The sequence below is a fragment of the Ambystoma mexicanum genome, chromosome 1q, assembly GCF_040938575.1.
Source record: "Ambystoma mexicanum isolate Mex_15411 chromosome 1q, UKY_AmexF1_1, whole genome shotgun sequence".
Lineage (NCBI taxonomy): Eukaryota > Metazoa > Chordata > Amphibia > Caudata > Ambystomatidae > Ambystoma > Ambystoma mexicanum.
This window is the reverse complement of record NC_090922.1, coordinates 475,856,870-475,873,532: the sequence shown is the minus strand read 5'-3', so window position 1 is coordinate 475,873,532 and position 16,663 is coordinate 475,856,870. Positions and strand designations below refer to the sequence as shown.

Genomic DNA, 16,663 nt, shown 5'->3' with positions numbered 1-16,663 from the left:
CTCTGGGCCTGTTGAGGTATGAAGGAGTGTCCTATTGATTTTGTTACAACTCCTGCCCTCCCTTGCTGGGCTTCTTTGGCACTTCTAGTGGCCTAGAGCAGTGTATGCATTGCTTCTCAGTGGCTCTCCATTCCTGCGTATACTGCTGCCTTGGATAAACTAATGCAGCTCCAGCTGGTCACATTTTGTATGTTTTGTGGGATGTGTTTTTCATTATGGGAATTGCGCTGCATAGTTGGTGTTACCTTGCTGTCCACAGTGCAAAAAGATGTGGGTAGTTCTGGTGTAAATGGGTGGCCATTTCCGTGCATGCAGTGGTTGCAGGTGAACCCTAGCAGTGGTTATGTGTGAGCATGCACGCTGGTGCTTTCTCCAGTGCAGACTGTATTGCTGATTTGCAGGTGCTGGAACTTTGCTTCAGTTGCTGGGCAAAAGTAATGCAAGGTTTCAGTGGTGAGTTGGGGAGAATGGCACAGTCAGTATGTGGTCTGGCATTGGTTTTGTGCCTCCAGGATCCAGGGAGGCGTGAGAGATCTGGCAGAGATTTTATGTTTCCCGGGTTGCATACCCTGTGAGGCTGCCATGGGGAGATGCAGATGCATGGCGCTGTTGTCTGCACAGTGTCCACCTGTGTGATCAGTTTGCGGCTCTGGTTTGCTCATCATAAAGATGACCACGAGGCTTGGATTGTCATTGTTCGTAAGTGAGCACGGGGAGAGTTTCAGGGCTTCAGTGCACAGAGGAGGGGTTGTGGGCAGATTTCTACCTACATTTGCTTTCCATATACATTCTATGTTGGCTACACGTCAAGCATTTTCCTTTGTCTTAAACGTACACGTGTGCAGCAAGCCCTTGGCTGACCATTGGGTGTTTGTATTTTCATCTCCAATCCCGGCCTATGATTGGTCATTTCAGGAGATGGGGTACAATCCTAGCTGTTTGGAATTCCCATTGTTTGAGTTCACATGGTATTGCCTTCTCTTTCTGCACTACACAGTTATATTGGTCTCAATGTATGGCCTAAAGCCTAGAAGCTGGAAAAATGTTTCTAAAGAGAATCTATTTTGTGGCAAATCATAGTGATTCCTTAGACTTCAATGAAGTCAGAAAAAATCATCACATTCACTTGAAAGACAGAAAGATTACTTTCCTCGTATTTAATTCTGACTTAAAGTGTTATGCATTTTCCCTTTCCATTCAAAGTACTTGTGGCTTACATCAATGCCTTCTGAGTGCACAGCTACTACACCTCACGCACATACTGTAAACCTTTCTGAACACTCAAACCTATGTATTGATCTCTCAAATTGTCATATTCAAAATCCACATAGACATCAATATAATAGTCCTCATGGTTATGCTTCTTGCACTGCACCAATGTTCTCTTGAACTTTTATTTTTAGACCTTAATGTCTATCAGCACCGGGGTGAGGGACGCAACCAATCAGGTTGCTTGGAATCTGGCAATCGAAGACAATGTTCCAAGCAACCTGATGGCTGCGTCTCCACCCCGTCACCTTCCCCTCACCCTCACTTCTCTTCAAATGTTCATCCCTCCCACCCCGAGTGCCACTTACCTGGTTACCTCAGCGGGCACGGTGCACGCCGCTGCTGCTGCTCCGTGTCCCTGCTTGCCGCCATGGAAATGGAAGACGGGGCACCAGAAGGTGTCCCGTTCATTGAAACAAAATACGTTTCCTTTAGCACCCTGGATTTCTGGATTGCAAACCTGGGGTGCAAATATTATTAATACTCGATCCAGCAGGACGGATCGACTGGTAACAGCACCAGGACCCAACGTTAAGGCCCTTGCTGAACTCAGGCCGTTGACACCCGATCCAGCCCACCGGATCGGCTATTATTGCTAAATTCACAATCAGCATGGGCATGTTACCTTCATTTGTTTGTTTTATTCTCTTCTTAAAACACATTCTTTATTTCTGTAAGAATGACACATACTCATATTTGCAGTAACTGAAATCAAAACATATTTATTTGTTCAACATAATATGCCACTTGCTGTTTTGATTATGGGATTTCCTATAGATTGTGGCACATCTTTTGAAGAATACACAAGCTCCGCACAATTCTCAGTTCATGGGAAGGAAGCATTATGTTCTCACATTTCATCTTTGTCAACACAATTGTGGCAGAAAGCCCACAGAGTTTCATAGCAGAGGTTTTGACCCTGAAGCAGAAGAAAGTTGAGATCATATATTGCTTTCTTTTAATTTAATGTGATGTAAAATCGTGTTATATAGTTCCTATCTACCATTTGTCTCTGCCTTGCTGTGCATTGCTCATTGGGAAAATGGTGTGTCTGTTAGTGGGATTGTGGGAGAGGCAGATGCCAAACCTGTGGTATTGATGGGTACAGGTCAGAAGATCCTGGGTGCTCTGTGTCGATCTGTTTCTATTGGTTTGGCAGAGGCACCAGAGGATTATGTTATCCAAAAGGAAGAACCCAAGAGTAGGCAGGTTGAAGTGGTTTGAGTGTGATTACAGAACTGCAAGACTTGTCCTTGGCCTCAAGCCCAGGGATTGTGTCTCTCCAGCACTGAAATCTCTTCATTGGTCAAGGATTAAGTTCAAGACCCTCTGCATTCACCACAATACCTTCTGGTGCCTGGGTGCTCAATACCTCCAACCCTCTCTTCATAAATATCTTCCTTCTCGAGCTCTTCGCTCCTCCTTCTCCAACTCCCTCAGGGTTAGACGCTTCTCCAAGCAACGAGTTGAGGGTAGATCTCTTTCTTCGGCTGGGGCCTCCCACTGGAACAGCCTCCCTGCCTCTCTGAAGTTTGAGGAGAATCATCTCCGGTTCCAGAAGCACCTCAAGACCGGCCCCTTTGCTTCTGCCTTGTCTCTTCCTCACCCCTGCTGATCTCCTGTCTGATGCTGCACTGGTCACCTGGCTACCCTCTGATTTCGGGCCCAGGTCCCTGCCTGCCCAGTTGCACACCCACACTGCCTCCTGACAACCCTTGCACTTGGGTCTGTATATGTAACCCCACAGTCCCCCTACCTGCACTTATTGGACACCCACTGTCTGCACTTACCCTTGCACCTGCCACCTGCTGGCCAACGTCTTGTTATTGTTCATCCCATGTACAGCAACGCTCCCCTCCCCCTCCCCTGACACTTTTCCCCTCCCCTCCCCCCTGCACTTGCACGGTCACAATGTCACTTGGCCTAGTAAGATTGCTGTCTCTGTCCTCCCTCTGTTCCCCTTCCCTTGCCTCGTCACGCCTTGAAACACTTGTGTATAGGTGCATCATAAATGCCATATCATATCATACTTACTGATGTGGAGTAGTGTAATGGGACTAAGGGGTAGAGCTTAGTCATGTCGTGGCTATGCCTGTGCTGGCCATCTGTGGAGAGATTTGCATGTGAAGTGTAAGGAAGTCAGAAATGTTAGAGGGGTGCTTCTTCAATGCGGGAGAAGTCTGAGCAAATCATCAACAATCTGCTAAATCTTGGCAGTGGTTTGAATAAGACTTAAGTTTGGCCAGAGAAGAAGTGAATGGCAACCCCAAAGTTTGTTCATGTATGCATTCTACCCAAAGTCATATCTCAGAAGTTGCAAAGGATTAGTTGTAGGTCAGCCAGCAAAAGAGAATTTCAAGATGGAGACAGGAATGAAAGGTTGTCATGGATTCAAGCGCAGCGATGAAGTTGTGGTTGGCAAAGCGAAGTCAGATATAGATTTCACATTGAGCAGTGTGTTTCAGTAGCTATGTATATCCTAAAACCATACACCAACTTGATATGCACTTCTATATATAAGGCATGGTTGGCTGTACTCAGATTATAATCCATTTTTCAAATGTCCCTTTGCCATTCCAAATCTGACTGATTTCAGAAATTCTAATTAGACAAAGCCCTGGGATGAAAGAATCGTTACCTGATGGAATGTTCAAAATGTGTGGACTAGAAACGCTTTGTTCACAAATATGGTCTCCTTATCTGAGGATACAACAATCAAATCTCTTAAGAAGGGGTCAATGGGCATGTTTAACTTTCATCATACAATCCAGTAACAATGGACATTTAGGCCTCCAGCTGATAATCGGATGCTCCAAGTGGAGGAGAATGACTCATTTGACCTAGGAACTAAGAAGCTACTTGTGACGTCAGTGTCCCAAAAATAACATGATTGTCTCTATCACATACTTCTACAGTGTGCCCCATAGATGTAGAAAGGAGGTCAGAGAGGGTCAAATCTGCAATGGTCCTCGTCATGAAAGCAGATTCTCTACATTAATGATTCAGGTCCCGCAAGATTCATATATGCTAACAATAGGACAATTGCTAATTACTATGCAAAGGCTGGGGAATTAGATTATAGTGGGTGGCAGTAATGGCTTTAAACTATAATGGGATCGGAACACCCTAAAAAGAAATTGTAAACGTGAGTCCCTTCCATGCTGCTAATTCCAACCTCACAGGCATCTCTTGTAGCACATGCGAGTATGGTGTATCTTCTGATAGCATCACCTATAATATAAGAACAGTGCATCGTGAGTGAGATAATTAGTAAGTTAACCAGTAAAATGATTTCAATATCACACAGTTTACACATTGAACTAGATGCAGACAGGGTATATGCATAAGTTATATAGATAAGAGCTAGACTCCAAAACACTGTGAAACTCATGATTTACCTCTTGAGGGTGGAGTTGAATTATCCCTGCCCCTCACCCACACCCTGAAAGAGTAAGCCTGACCATTGATGCACAGTATTGTCTCATGTGGGCAGAAGCCTGGGGATGACATTTGATCTTTTAACTCATGTAGGAGGTTCTCTGTTCTCCAGGAGCAACAGGATTTTAAGCGGATCTCATGCACCCTAGGATAATGACCCTTCCCCGATGTATGGCGTGTCATTATCCCGTGATAACGAGCCCTCCCTTGGTCTACAAGGCTATATTAATTCACAATATTGCAGCTTTTTCACTGAGAAATGGTAGCATTGTAGGCCACACAAGGAGAACTATCATCTTTCCTATGCAAACTTCCATTGGGTGCATTGAAATTCTACAAGTGCACATACCAGCAAGGATAAAACATGGAGACACATCCCAGCACTGTGGACTATGGTTTAGTGGACGATAGATCATCTCATGCTGGCTCCTATGAGTCATACTAGACATAGTAGTAGCAAAAAGCATGACACTTCCACATGCCGGTGGAACAACCTCTGTTAGAGATTCACCACTTTTCAATACGAAACAGGTGAAGTCCAAGGGTGTACACAACAAGTTGTACATTATTGTACTCTACGTGCTTTCAAGTGGTCTCTCTGGATACTAAACAATAGACTTTGAGATTTAGGCTGACATAAAGTTGAAAAATAATGTGTTCAATGTCATACATAAAAGTCTTAGTCCACCTGAATGCGGACATAAAATTGACACATATGTCACAGTTGAGCCCTCCATCACTCATTCAAACAAAATCCCCACAAGGGTTCACCTGGTCTTGATGCTGTTCCCATGAAGGTGGCACATCGGTTCTCATGTCCTTGGCATTGAAGCTCTCTGACAGATGCGCAGCCATTGGCGGACCGGTCAGTGCCACAGTCTGAACACTTGAATCCATTAGGGGTATGACGAATATGAAGAGCTAAAGGACATCGAGGAAAACAAATTGTACAACAGAGCAATTTGACATTATATCTGAAAAAATGCAAAAAACACACATTGGAGGGTGACCTTTCATTCAAAACATTTTGATACGATTATTATGTTATGTTAGTTTCTTGTATTGATATTATGCAGAGTGCTGCATAATGGACATTTTAAATTCTGTAAAAGAATAGTGAGGCTCATTCTCTTTAGCCCCAGATTCTAAAGGTAAGGCGTATTAGAGTAGCTCATCATGGTGAATTGTCTGTCAATACAGAGTAACTCTGATGTGGAAGAACATGGTTGTAAATGGACAGTATTTTTAAATGCAAACTCCAACCAAGCTTTGCACCCGAATCCATCCTTATATGCAGAAACACGGTTTTTAAATGTTGCATCTCTCTTTCTTGCATGCGTGATCTGCTGTATCAGGGATGTCACTCATGATGCCATAAGTGATGCCATCTGTGATATCATCAGTGATGTCATTTGCGATATGATCAGGGTGCTTGCGGACTGTGCAATGCAGGGCTCGTAGTTAATGTGGCATAGCTTACAGCACCTGCCAAATTTCAGGGGTTTTGTTGCATTAAATTAACATCTTCAATTAAAGTTTCTTCACTGAATATCTAGGGTTGCATTGCACAAGATTCTTTCACCTTAACGGTGTGTCAACTAACGTTTTCTTGCTGAATTTCAAGGGTTTTGTTGCACTGATTTTATTGATTTTAACTGTCCCTTAACTAAAGTTATTTTCTGAACTTCAAAGGTTTTGTTATGCTAAACCTCACAACAAATGCTGTCTGTTTTTCTGATAGCATAACTAATGTCATATCATTTGTTATCAATATCTGTTCTTGAGCTAATCAATATCGGGTTTATCAAGTATTTCATATTTTTTGTGTCCACTAGATAATAAGGGATTAATAATGGTGTACTGTTATACAAAATAGCTTCTAGGTGGAAGCTGAATTTTGAAGTGCATTTAGAAGTCGAATTTAGAAGTATGCCCAATTGCCTCTCTTTGAAAGTTGAATTTAGAAGTTGAATTTAGAAGTGTGCCCAATAGCCTCTCTGTGGAAAGTGCATTTAGAACTGTGCCCAATAGCCTCTCTGTGAAAGTGCATTTAGAACTGTGCCCAATAGCCCCTCTGTGAAAAATGCATTCAGACGTGTGCCCATTGCCTCTCTGTGAAAGTTAAATTTGAAGTGCATTTAGAAGCTGAATTTAAAAGTGTGCCCAATAGCCTCTCTGTGAAAAGTTAAATTTAGAAGTGTACCCAATAATCTCTCTGTGAAAGTTGATTTTAGAAGTGCATTTAGAAGTTGAATTTAGAAGTGTGCTCAATAGCCTCTCTGTGGAAAGTGCATTTAGAAGTGTGCCAATAGCATCTCTGTGAAAGTTGAATTTAGAAGTGCATTTAGAAGTTGAATTTAAAAGTGTGCCTCTCTGTGGAAAGTGCAGTAAGAAGTGTGCCCAATAGCCTCTCTGTGAAAAGGGCATTTAGAAGTGTACCCAATATCATCTCTGTGAAAAGTGCATTTAGAAGTATGCCCAATAGCCTCTTGGTGTGGAGGGGATGAGTGCGTGGAAGGGATGAGTGCGTAGAGGGGGTGAATGCATAGTGCGTGTGAGGACATAAAACGGACGAGTGCGTAGAGCGGGTGAGTGAGGAAAACAGATGAATGCATGGTGTGTGACGTACATAGTATGGTTTGGAATGCAGGGAACTTTTGAAAGAGCATATAACCCATGTCTATGTCTATGTCTATGTCTATGTGTTTATAACGCGCCGACAGCCCGCAGGCATCAGGGCGCGGAGAACATCTGAGAAAGGAGTCTTGTCGAACGCCGGAAGGGTCAAGATACCAGTGAGAGGTTCTGAAATCACTGGGGGTTATTGGAAGAGGTATGTTTTTAGAAGTTTCCTGAAATTGCCGTAATTTCCTTCTACTCTAAGATTCCCTGGGAGGTTGTTCCAAAATTTGGCAGCCATAAATGGGAATCTCAATACCATATATCTCACCACCACGCTTACTCTCTTCTTTACACCACCACTCAACTAGAACACAGAGATACTATGACACCTTTCGGTATAACTGTTCTCATACCAACATCCGCCGCTCACTCCACATCATTCTAAGTAAACACTGCTGGTTACACACCCCCAGCCAGGCGTTCTCCTCAGGCCTAACGCAGCCACATTCGGTCTGGATAAACCCTGCCAGAACGATCACATACTACTGATCTCTCAACCACCACACCTACCGCTAAAAAGCAGCTATTACATGAATACCGCACCAGCTGCACACATACCCGGTGCTCACATGCACCTTGACTCTCTCTACTCTCTCTACTGACCTGAACTTCGGTTCCCAAGGGCGTTCAACCTACCAGCGCCTTCAGACCATACCAATGGTATATAAGGTGCTATATAAATGCAAAATAACATAACAAATAACATAACATACTGTGATGAAGAAGAGCGAGGTGGTGTTAGTTAGGGACGGTGACGAGGAAGAGAGAGTAGTAGGGTTTATCCCAAATCAACAAAGGAGATCATTTGCGCATTTATGCTCCACTTGTTTCTTATTTGGCGCCAATCAATCCAGCAGTTTTGGGTGTGGCCAAAAGCAAAAATAGGACATTTACCCAAGGGAAAATGAATGTAAAAGTGAAAAACACATACTTTTTGGACATTTTATATCTTTTGGACGATAACACAGATTTGCATTATATTTTCGAGGTCTTGGGGGCCTGGGCCAATCTCTCTGTAAGATTTTGTGGTGATCCGTCCTACAGCTCATAGTTATTAGCCATAGAATTTGTGCATTTACTACAGATTATAGGTTTCACCTTAACAATAGGGCGGCTAGTTCCACCTTATAATAAATATAGGTATTCCACAATAAGAGACACTTAATGCTCACTGTTTTGATGCATTGTGTTGTGCAGTCAAACTTGATGGCTACCAGGTATGCAATGTGTTATATAGTTTACATAGTAAAAGGGTTAACAATGTACATAAATGCTTGTTTTATATGCACTCTGCATTAGCTGCTGGTGTCATAGAGAGCCCCTGAATGGTTGAGGAGCTTAAAGAATGTAATGTATGAAATGAGTTCCTTTAGAAGCTGCTCAAGGTGAAGGGAGGCTGCAGCCCTGTAACTCTGGTACTAATAAAAACTCTTTCTTACCTGCATACCAAGAGCTGTCTGAGGGCTGCAGTAGGAAAAGACAGCGGTGAACCTGTGATGTAAAGGATCGCAGGGGCAGCTGGATGCAGGGAGACCCTGACAGCGTAATTCCAGGGCACATCCTGGTTGCTTGGAATACCCAAACAAACCGTAAGCAGTGCCGGAAAATGCTCAGTGATTGTCTACGAGAGCTGCTCTGCAACTGATGAGCAGCTTCTGCACAACCGAAAAAGTGTGGAGGTGTATATTGACCCGGCACCCCAGGCGGTAAATTCAACCTCATGTCTGGCCCGGCCCTCGTGCAAGAGGGTAGAGGATGAGGTAAGGTGAGCGCGAGCTGCTGGAAGTGTGTGAAAGGGTCAAGGAGAGAGGACCCGAGCGCGTGAAGGACGAGGCCAGCGCAATCGCCCAGCAGTGTGCGTGGGGATTGAGAGGAAAGGACCCAAGCGCCTGAGGTGCGTGGATGACTTCTGACGCTGCCAAGGCAACTCGCTTCACCCGTGGAACAGGAAACTCGATAAAATAGATGCGCTGTGGCCTCCTGATCCAGGGAAAAGGAGCCAGCCAGAATTAGCACCTACACTTCCACAAAGTGGTTTAAAAAAAAAAGAAACATTTTGTTTTATTTCCTTTTCCCACGCTGTGGTAGGATATCCAAGGAACTGAAAGAATTATTGGCCCATAAGTTTGTGACTTAAAAAATTGAAAAAGAAAAGAAAAGGGGGAACAAATAGCACTTGGTAGTGGACATAAGGAACACTGCACCTGAAATCCCCACTGAAAAAACCAACAACATTCACATTAGCATACTGGTTTATGTGAAAATGGCAAATATTCCTGGCCTAGCATTTTTTCTCCATCAAGCATGTGGTGAGCCCATTGTCAGATGGAAGGATTGGAAGGAGGACTTCCAAAAAATGTATTCTTGTGGTATATAGTCCCAATTACTATTTAGAAAGAAAAGATGCTCTACTCTATCACTGTTTGGGACATGGTGTTCAGGAGGTGCTAAAAAGACTGCCTGAACCAACAACGGAGGGAGAATTGAATCTAAGCTCATTTGATAAAAGTGTTTTGAAGCTAGATAAATACTATGAATTAAAATAAAACATAATTCTTGTGAGATATAGGTTTGCCACCAGAGATCAGAGCAAAGGAGAAAGCATTGAGGAATTCCTCAGAATCCTAAGGGGATTAGCTATAAAGTGTCAATTTAAACCGTGTTGTCAGGAGGAACAACTTAGGGATCAATTAATGATCAAGTGCTCTGATGACAAAGTGAGAGAAGAACTCCGGAGGGAGAAGGATCCTACTCTGGACAGAGCCATAGAAATAGCCAAAAATGTGGAACATCTGGCATTGTACATCAAGGAACTAGTCAAGGAAAACAAGAGGGGATTTGATAACCCCAAGAAACCCCTTGAGCAGTCTAAATTCAGTATAGTTAAAAAAGAGATCCCGGGTGCAAGAACTCCAGTGAGGGGGGACGGCATACCATAAACCCAATGATTGGGGACACAGAGGTAGATACAAGAACAGAGGAAGAGGAAGAGGTTCCCCAAGAAACAGAAGGGAAGCATTTGGTGGTCATGGAGGACCAAGATCTTTTAGGGCTGTTATGGATCTGGGAATCCTGATCGCTTAGTGAGAGACAGAGAATGCACGGCGCTGCATCTTGAGTGTAGGGGTTCATTCATCCAAATGCTGTCGTTTTTGGAGTGGGAATGTAGGAGCAATTGAAGATGATGGTGATGATTATAAAGATGTGTATGAAGGGTTGAATGCCATACAAGTAGTGAATGCTGTGTGTGAGGTTAAGATTAAAAAACCCAAAACATTAATTGGAGTCAATGGCTCACCCATCGAGATGCTAGTTGACAGTGGTCCTGACTACACTTTGATTAGCAGGGAATCTTGGGAAGAAAGACTATCTAAGCGCATGTTGAAGGAGACCAGGGTGAAGGCCAATGCATATGGGGAAACTCTAATTATAATAATTGGATAGTTAGATACCACTTTATCATTTAAGGATGAGACCACCACCAGAAAGGTATATGTAACCAGTGTTGGAGGAAACCTGTTGTCATGGAGCTGCCAGGCTGCACTCAAAGTGAAACTAGATCCCAATGGAAAGGAACATATTCATAATGGATGTAACGCGATCTCATTGGAATGTAATGAGAAAGAGTGCAAGAATGTAAGGGAGAATGAGATGGCTAAATGGTCTCCAAATGTTTTCACATCTGATGTTGGGTGTCTGAAGGGGTTTATCCACAAGATTAGGCTAAAAAAGAATGCTGTTCCATTTGCTGCTAAGCTTAGGCTGGTTGCCATAGCATGTAAGAGGGAAGTAGAGTTGGAGATTGACAGAATGCTGAAGGAAGGAGTCGTTGAGAGGGCATAGGCATCGGAGTGGGTTAGTGCTATAGTGGTTGTAAAAAAAGCCCAATGGCTGCATAACATAATGTATTGATCTCAGACAAGTCAATTTGAGCATGGTGACCAAGAGATTCCCCATGCCAAAGATTGACGAGATGATCGCTGATTTGAGTGGGGCCAAGGTTTTCTCCGTATTGAATCTCAAATCTTCATATCATCAGATTAGGATGCATCCTGCCTCTCATGATGTCCTTACATTCATTACACAGGTTGATCTACTGAAATGTATGGCAATGCCGTTTGGCTTGATTGCCACAGCTAGCATTTTTCAGCAAGTGATTCACAATATTTTAGGAGGGTTAGATGGTGTAACATTCCACCAAGATGGAATGTAGGTCTGGGGGAAGGACAGGAGTGAGCATGGCATCAGGTTATAAACGAGCGCTCAAGGGATTGGAAGTGGCTGGAAAGATCTTAACCCTTGAAAATTGTAAATTTGGGGTACCGCAGTGGACTAATTGGGATAGAGTTTGTTAGGGATGGTGTTCGTCCCAAATTGAGCATAGTGAGAGCCATATTGGAAATACAATCTCCAGGAAACAAGGCAGAAGTATCATCTTTTTTGGGGATGATTGAATTTTATAAAAATGTTTTCAAAACTCTTGCCAGCAAGACAGTAAATATGCAGAGGTTGACAAGAAAAGGTGTACCATTTGAATGGGATGTAAGATGCTAAATGATATGATATGATATGATAAGGCATTTCTAACGTGCCAATACACAAGTGTTTCAAGGCGTGATGAGGAAAGGGAGAGGGAACAGAGGGAAGACAGACAACGATCCTACTAGGCCAGGTATCATTCAGATCGCGCAAGTGCATGGGAAAGGGGAAGAGGGGAAGTTCAGGGGAAGGGTGAGGGGACAGTGCAGTACATGGGATAGTAGAATAAATAACAATAAGTAAAGCGCGGCCAGCAGGTGGCAAGGGTAAAGGGTCAGCGGAGACATTAGGTGTCAAGCGCTGGTAATGGGACTGTAGTGATACAGAAAACAGTCCCCAAGTGCTGGGGTTGCCAGGAAGGCAGTGCGGGTTTGCGACTGGCGGGGGAGGGGACCTGGGCCCGAGATCAGAGGGTGGCCAGGTAACCAGTGCAGTTTCAGTTTCAGCAAGGAAATCAGCAGGGAGAGGTGGAGAAAAAGCAGAAGCAAAGAGAAAGGTTTTGAGGTGCTTCCGGAACCGGAGATGATTCTCCTCAAGTTTCAGGGGGGGCAGGTAGGCTCTTCCAGAGGGAGGCCCCAGCCGAAGAACGAGATTTACCACCAACTCGTTGCTTGGAGAAGCGACTGACTCATAGGGAGTTGAAGGCGGAAGGGTGAAGAGCTCGAGAAGGAATATATTTAGGAAGAGAGAGTTGGTGGTATTGAGGCCCTGGGCCCCAGAAGGCCTTGTGGACAATGCAGAGGGTTTTGAACTTAATCCTCGCAGCCACTGGGAGCCAGTGCAGAGATTCCAGTCCTGGAGAGATACGATCCCAGGGCTTGATTCCAAGGACAAGTCTCATAGTCCTGTTCTGGATGAGCTGCAGAGGGGGGAGAGTAGAAGCAGGCAGATTTAGAAAAAGGCTGTTGCAAGAGTCCAGCCTAGAGAGAACCAGAGCTCTGGAGACAGTGAGCTTCTGGGGGAAAGAGAGGAAAGGAGGAATACCTCTGAGGAGGTGCAGCTGGTAGTGTAATTTCTTAGAGACGTCTGAGATGCAAGGAGAGAAGGAGAGTGTGGAGTCGAAAACCCTGAGGTTTTTAGCCTCACAGGTGGGAGGAGGAAGAGGGGGAAGAGGGCCAAGAGAGGCCGGCCAGAGAGTGACAGGAATGGAGGGTGTGGGTGTGCCGATGAGGAGAATCTCGGTCTTACCGGCATTAAGGCAGAGATCATTGGCGGCACACCACTCCTGGATGGCGGACAGACAGTCAGAGATGAGAGAGGGAGAAGAGGTGGCTGAGGGTAGCCTGAAAATTAGCTGAGTGACATCCGCATAGCACTGGAAGTTCGGGCAGAGCGCGGCAATGCAGTGGGCAAGAAGTGCCAGGTATTGGTTGAACGTTAATGTTAAATATTAAATGTTAAACATTAAAGGTATTTGTACCATGCACCATCACTGATGGAATTGGTCCCCAGGCGCTCAGGCAGATCTGTAAACGAGAAGGCAGGGAAGGTTAGTAAGGTGAAGAGGGAGTAGGATAGTCAGAGAAGTGGTGTCTTGTTGGCAGCTACAGTTCGGTTTACACCGTGCGCTGAGCTTTGGTGCGAGTATTGGATCGATGTAAGTCCTTGTGTGCTGTTGGTATGGCTTAATTGTTTGTTTGTTGTTGCGGTGTGGTCAAGTGCGTGTGGCTATCTCCCTGTGCGAGAGGTGGTTGTATGAGTTAAATATGCAGAAATGTTGAGCTTTTTGGTTAGTGGGTTATATGTCTCGCAGCTCACCTTTGCAGTTTGGCTAAATGCCTAGATTTGCGAATCCTATATGGTGGGGAGAGGGTCAGGTCTCACAATACACTACGTTTCACCATACAATAGACAAAGATGTAGTTCACACCTAGGATTGAGTGTCCTGCAAAGTGGCAGAGAGGCCCATGTGTCACAATACATTATGTTTCACCCTACAGTAGACAATGATGGAGGCTATACCTAGATTTAAGAGTCCTGTATAGTGGGAGAAAGGCCTAGGTTTCACAATATGAGATGGAGATGAGAGAGGAGGTTGAGAGGCTCAAGGAAGATGTTACAAAGGCCCTCATCTTGCAGTTTTTCAGGGATAATGCACGCACGATTGTATTTACTGATGCCTCTGAACTAGATTTAGGGAGTGTACTTATGCAAAAAGATGAACATGGCTTGCATACCATAGTGTATGCCTATAGGGCACTTAAGGAGACCAAAATGCAATATTATGTAATAGAAAAGGAAGCACTGGCTTTTTTGTTGGCAATAACCAAATTTAGGGTGTTCTTGTATGGAAGAGGGTTCACAGTGAGAACAGATCACAAACCTGTAGTTGTAATTTTTAACAGGAAGGGACTTGATGGGGTCTCAAGGAGAATTTCCAAATGGATAACAAGGTTACAAGGTCTAGAATTTGTGGTTGAGCATGTCAATGAAGGATAATGTGGGGGCTGATAGGTTGTCCCCGAATCCCATTGTTGAGGATGATGAACTTTATTTTAATTCGGATGAAGGTATAAGGACATCTTTGTGGCGGAGGAGTCATTGAGTGAGAGAAGCTGGCATGAAGTGTATGATGATGATGAGCTATATCGCGAAGTTAAGGGGTTGATAGCAACCAGATGGAGGCAGAGCAATGATCAAAGTTTGAGTGGTCAACTCAAAGAATTCAGGAAGGTGAAGGAAGACCTAAGCGACTCGGGTGGCTTGATGTGTAGAGTTCAGAGAATGTTGGTTCCAGTGGGGATGCAAGAAAAGGTGGTGGACATTGTTCAGAATGCACATATGTGAGTGTGTAGAACAAAAGCTCTCATAAGGATGAATTTTTGGTGGCTTGGCATGGATAGGTTTGTTAAGACAAGGATCAAAGAGTGTGATGAGTGTTGTAACAGTGACAAGGTTTTGGGGACAAAGACCCCACCGATGATGTTACCAGGGCACCAAATATCCCATGGGACACCATTGCCATTGATTTGTTAAACTTTCCTCGGAGTAGAGACTCTTATATCAAAGTGGTAACAGATTTTCTCAGTAAGTGGCCGGAAGTAAGGGTGATCAGGGATATCACCTATAGGAATGTTATACAATTTTTAGAGGGTTTATTTTGGAGAGGGTTGGCCAACTCATTTGGTCAGTGACAATGGACCACAATTTGTTGCAAAGAAGTTTCAGAAGTGGCTTGATGAGAGTGGCATTAAGCATAAGCAGACATCTTTGTATCACCCACAGAGCAATGGATGTGTGGAACGCTTTAACAGAACTGTGATGGATGGTATCCGCTTGTCGGTGTAATCTGGTGGTGATTGGCAGAAGGAGTTGCTTTGGAGGGTGTTCGAGTATAGGTGCACACCACATCCAGTGATGGTGTGTCTCCTTTTGAAGTAATGAGGGGGCACAAGGCCAACACTTTGCTGGTACCAGGATGGATCGGTCACTCCAAGTTGGTGGGAGTCGATGTGGGTTTAATTCATGAGTGAATGAGATTGCGTGGAGAGAAATCTAAGAGAAGGTTTGATTTGAAGTATGGAAGTGGGGTAAGGAGGTTGAAAAGAGGTGATGCGGTAAGGTTTAGACTTCCAAGATGTAGTAAGAAGGTTGACTCAAAGTTTTCGGGGGTAAGGACTGTGTGGAAGGAGTGTGGCAATGCAGTACAGTTGGAAGATGGCGAGGTGTGGAACAAGAAAAGCATTGCGAAAAGATCATAGCTGCCGCACAGCCGAACAGGTGTCCTGATTCTCGCCCCATTGTTAGTGTTCTCCTGACGATGTTTGTCAACCTGCTTTGCTTTACAGACAAAGCAGTAATTGCTAAATTTTTCTCAGTAATTTGTTTGTCCAAATGCACAGACCTTCATCAAACCACTCTGTTCATGTGCATGGCTTATATCTACCTTCTCTCAGTTCATTGGAAGAGAAGGAAGTATGTTATTTAGTGTACATAGTAAAAGGGTTAACAATGCACATAGTTGCTTGTTTCATGTATAGAACTCTTCATTAGCTTTTGATGTAATAGAGAGCCCCAGAATGGTTCAGCAGCTTAAAGAATGTTATGTTTGAAATGGATTCAGTTAGAAGCTGCTCAAGGTGAAGGGAGGCTGCAGCCCTGTAACTCTGGTACTAATAAAGTATCTGTCATACCTTCCTAGCAAGAGTTGTCAACTACTTCATAATGCAACATCACATTGGGATGCAGCCTCACTTGAAATTAATGGAGGCCAACTAAAAACAGATTTTACATACATACTTTATGGGTCATTTTCTTTTTTTAAAGATAACACTGAATAGAAAAAACACATTCTTGATCAACATATCATCAGGTAATTACTCTTTGCCCCTAAAGAAGGCCTTTGAGTATGACACATAATTTGTCAACCTTTTAGAAGCACTACCCAGTGGATAAGAAGTTGTGTTTAATACATGTGTTATAAACAGAAGTTTGCTTGAGGCCTCAAACTGTATAACACTGTAACACAAAAGGAATAATCCTGGCTGACAAACATCCCGATGAGGTTGAAGCTTTTGTAGATCCATTTTTGTTTGTATTGGGATTAATATATCATTGCGTTCAAGAATGAAACAAACCCGCGAATTAAAGGAGAATGGTATTTTGCCCATCACTTTTTAGTGGTTGGGTATTTAGTGAAGTTTAACGCAGTTGACACTGCTTTTTTTTTAGTTAATATTTATTGGAATCCTTCGGAATTACCGGACCATCAACTTTGGAAGGAACTGTGTAACTT

At 43.8% G+C, this 16,663-nt stretch overlaps 1 protein-coding gene across 1 annotated transcript in view; it reads right to left on the bottom strand.

The window, feature by feature from the left end:
* Positions 1–4,169: 4,169 nt before the first annotated feature.
* The window catches only part of LOC138521541 (ly6/PLAUR domain-containing protein 8-like), a 50,412-nt gene continuing 37,918 nt past the window's right edge, over positions 4,170–16,663 (bottom strand). Inside the window, exons 5-6 of the mRNA XM_069634463.1 lie at positions 5,479–5,628; positions 4,170–4,500 (exon numbers count right to left, since the gene is read on the bottom strand). Of these exons, the coding sequence (XP_069490564.1) occupies positions 4,370–4,500; positions 5,479–5,628 (281 nt within the window). The 3' untranslated portion in view covers positions 4,170–4,369. The remainder of the gene's footprint in view (positions 4,501–5,478; positions 5,629–16,663) is intronic.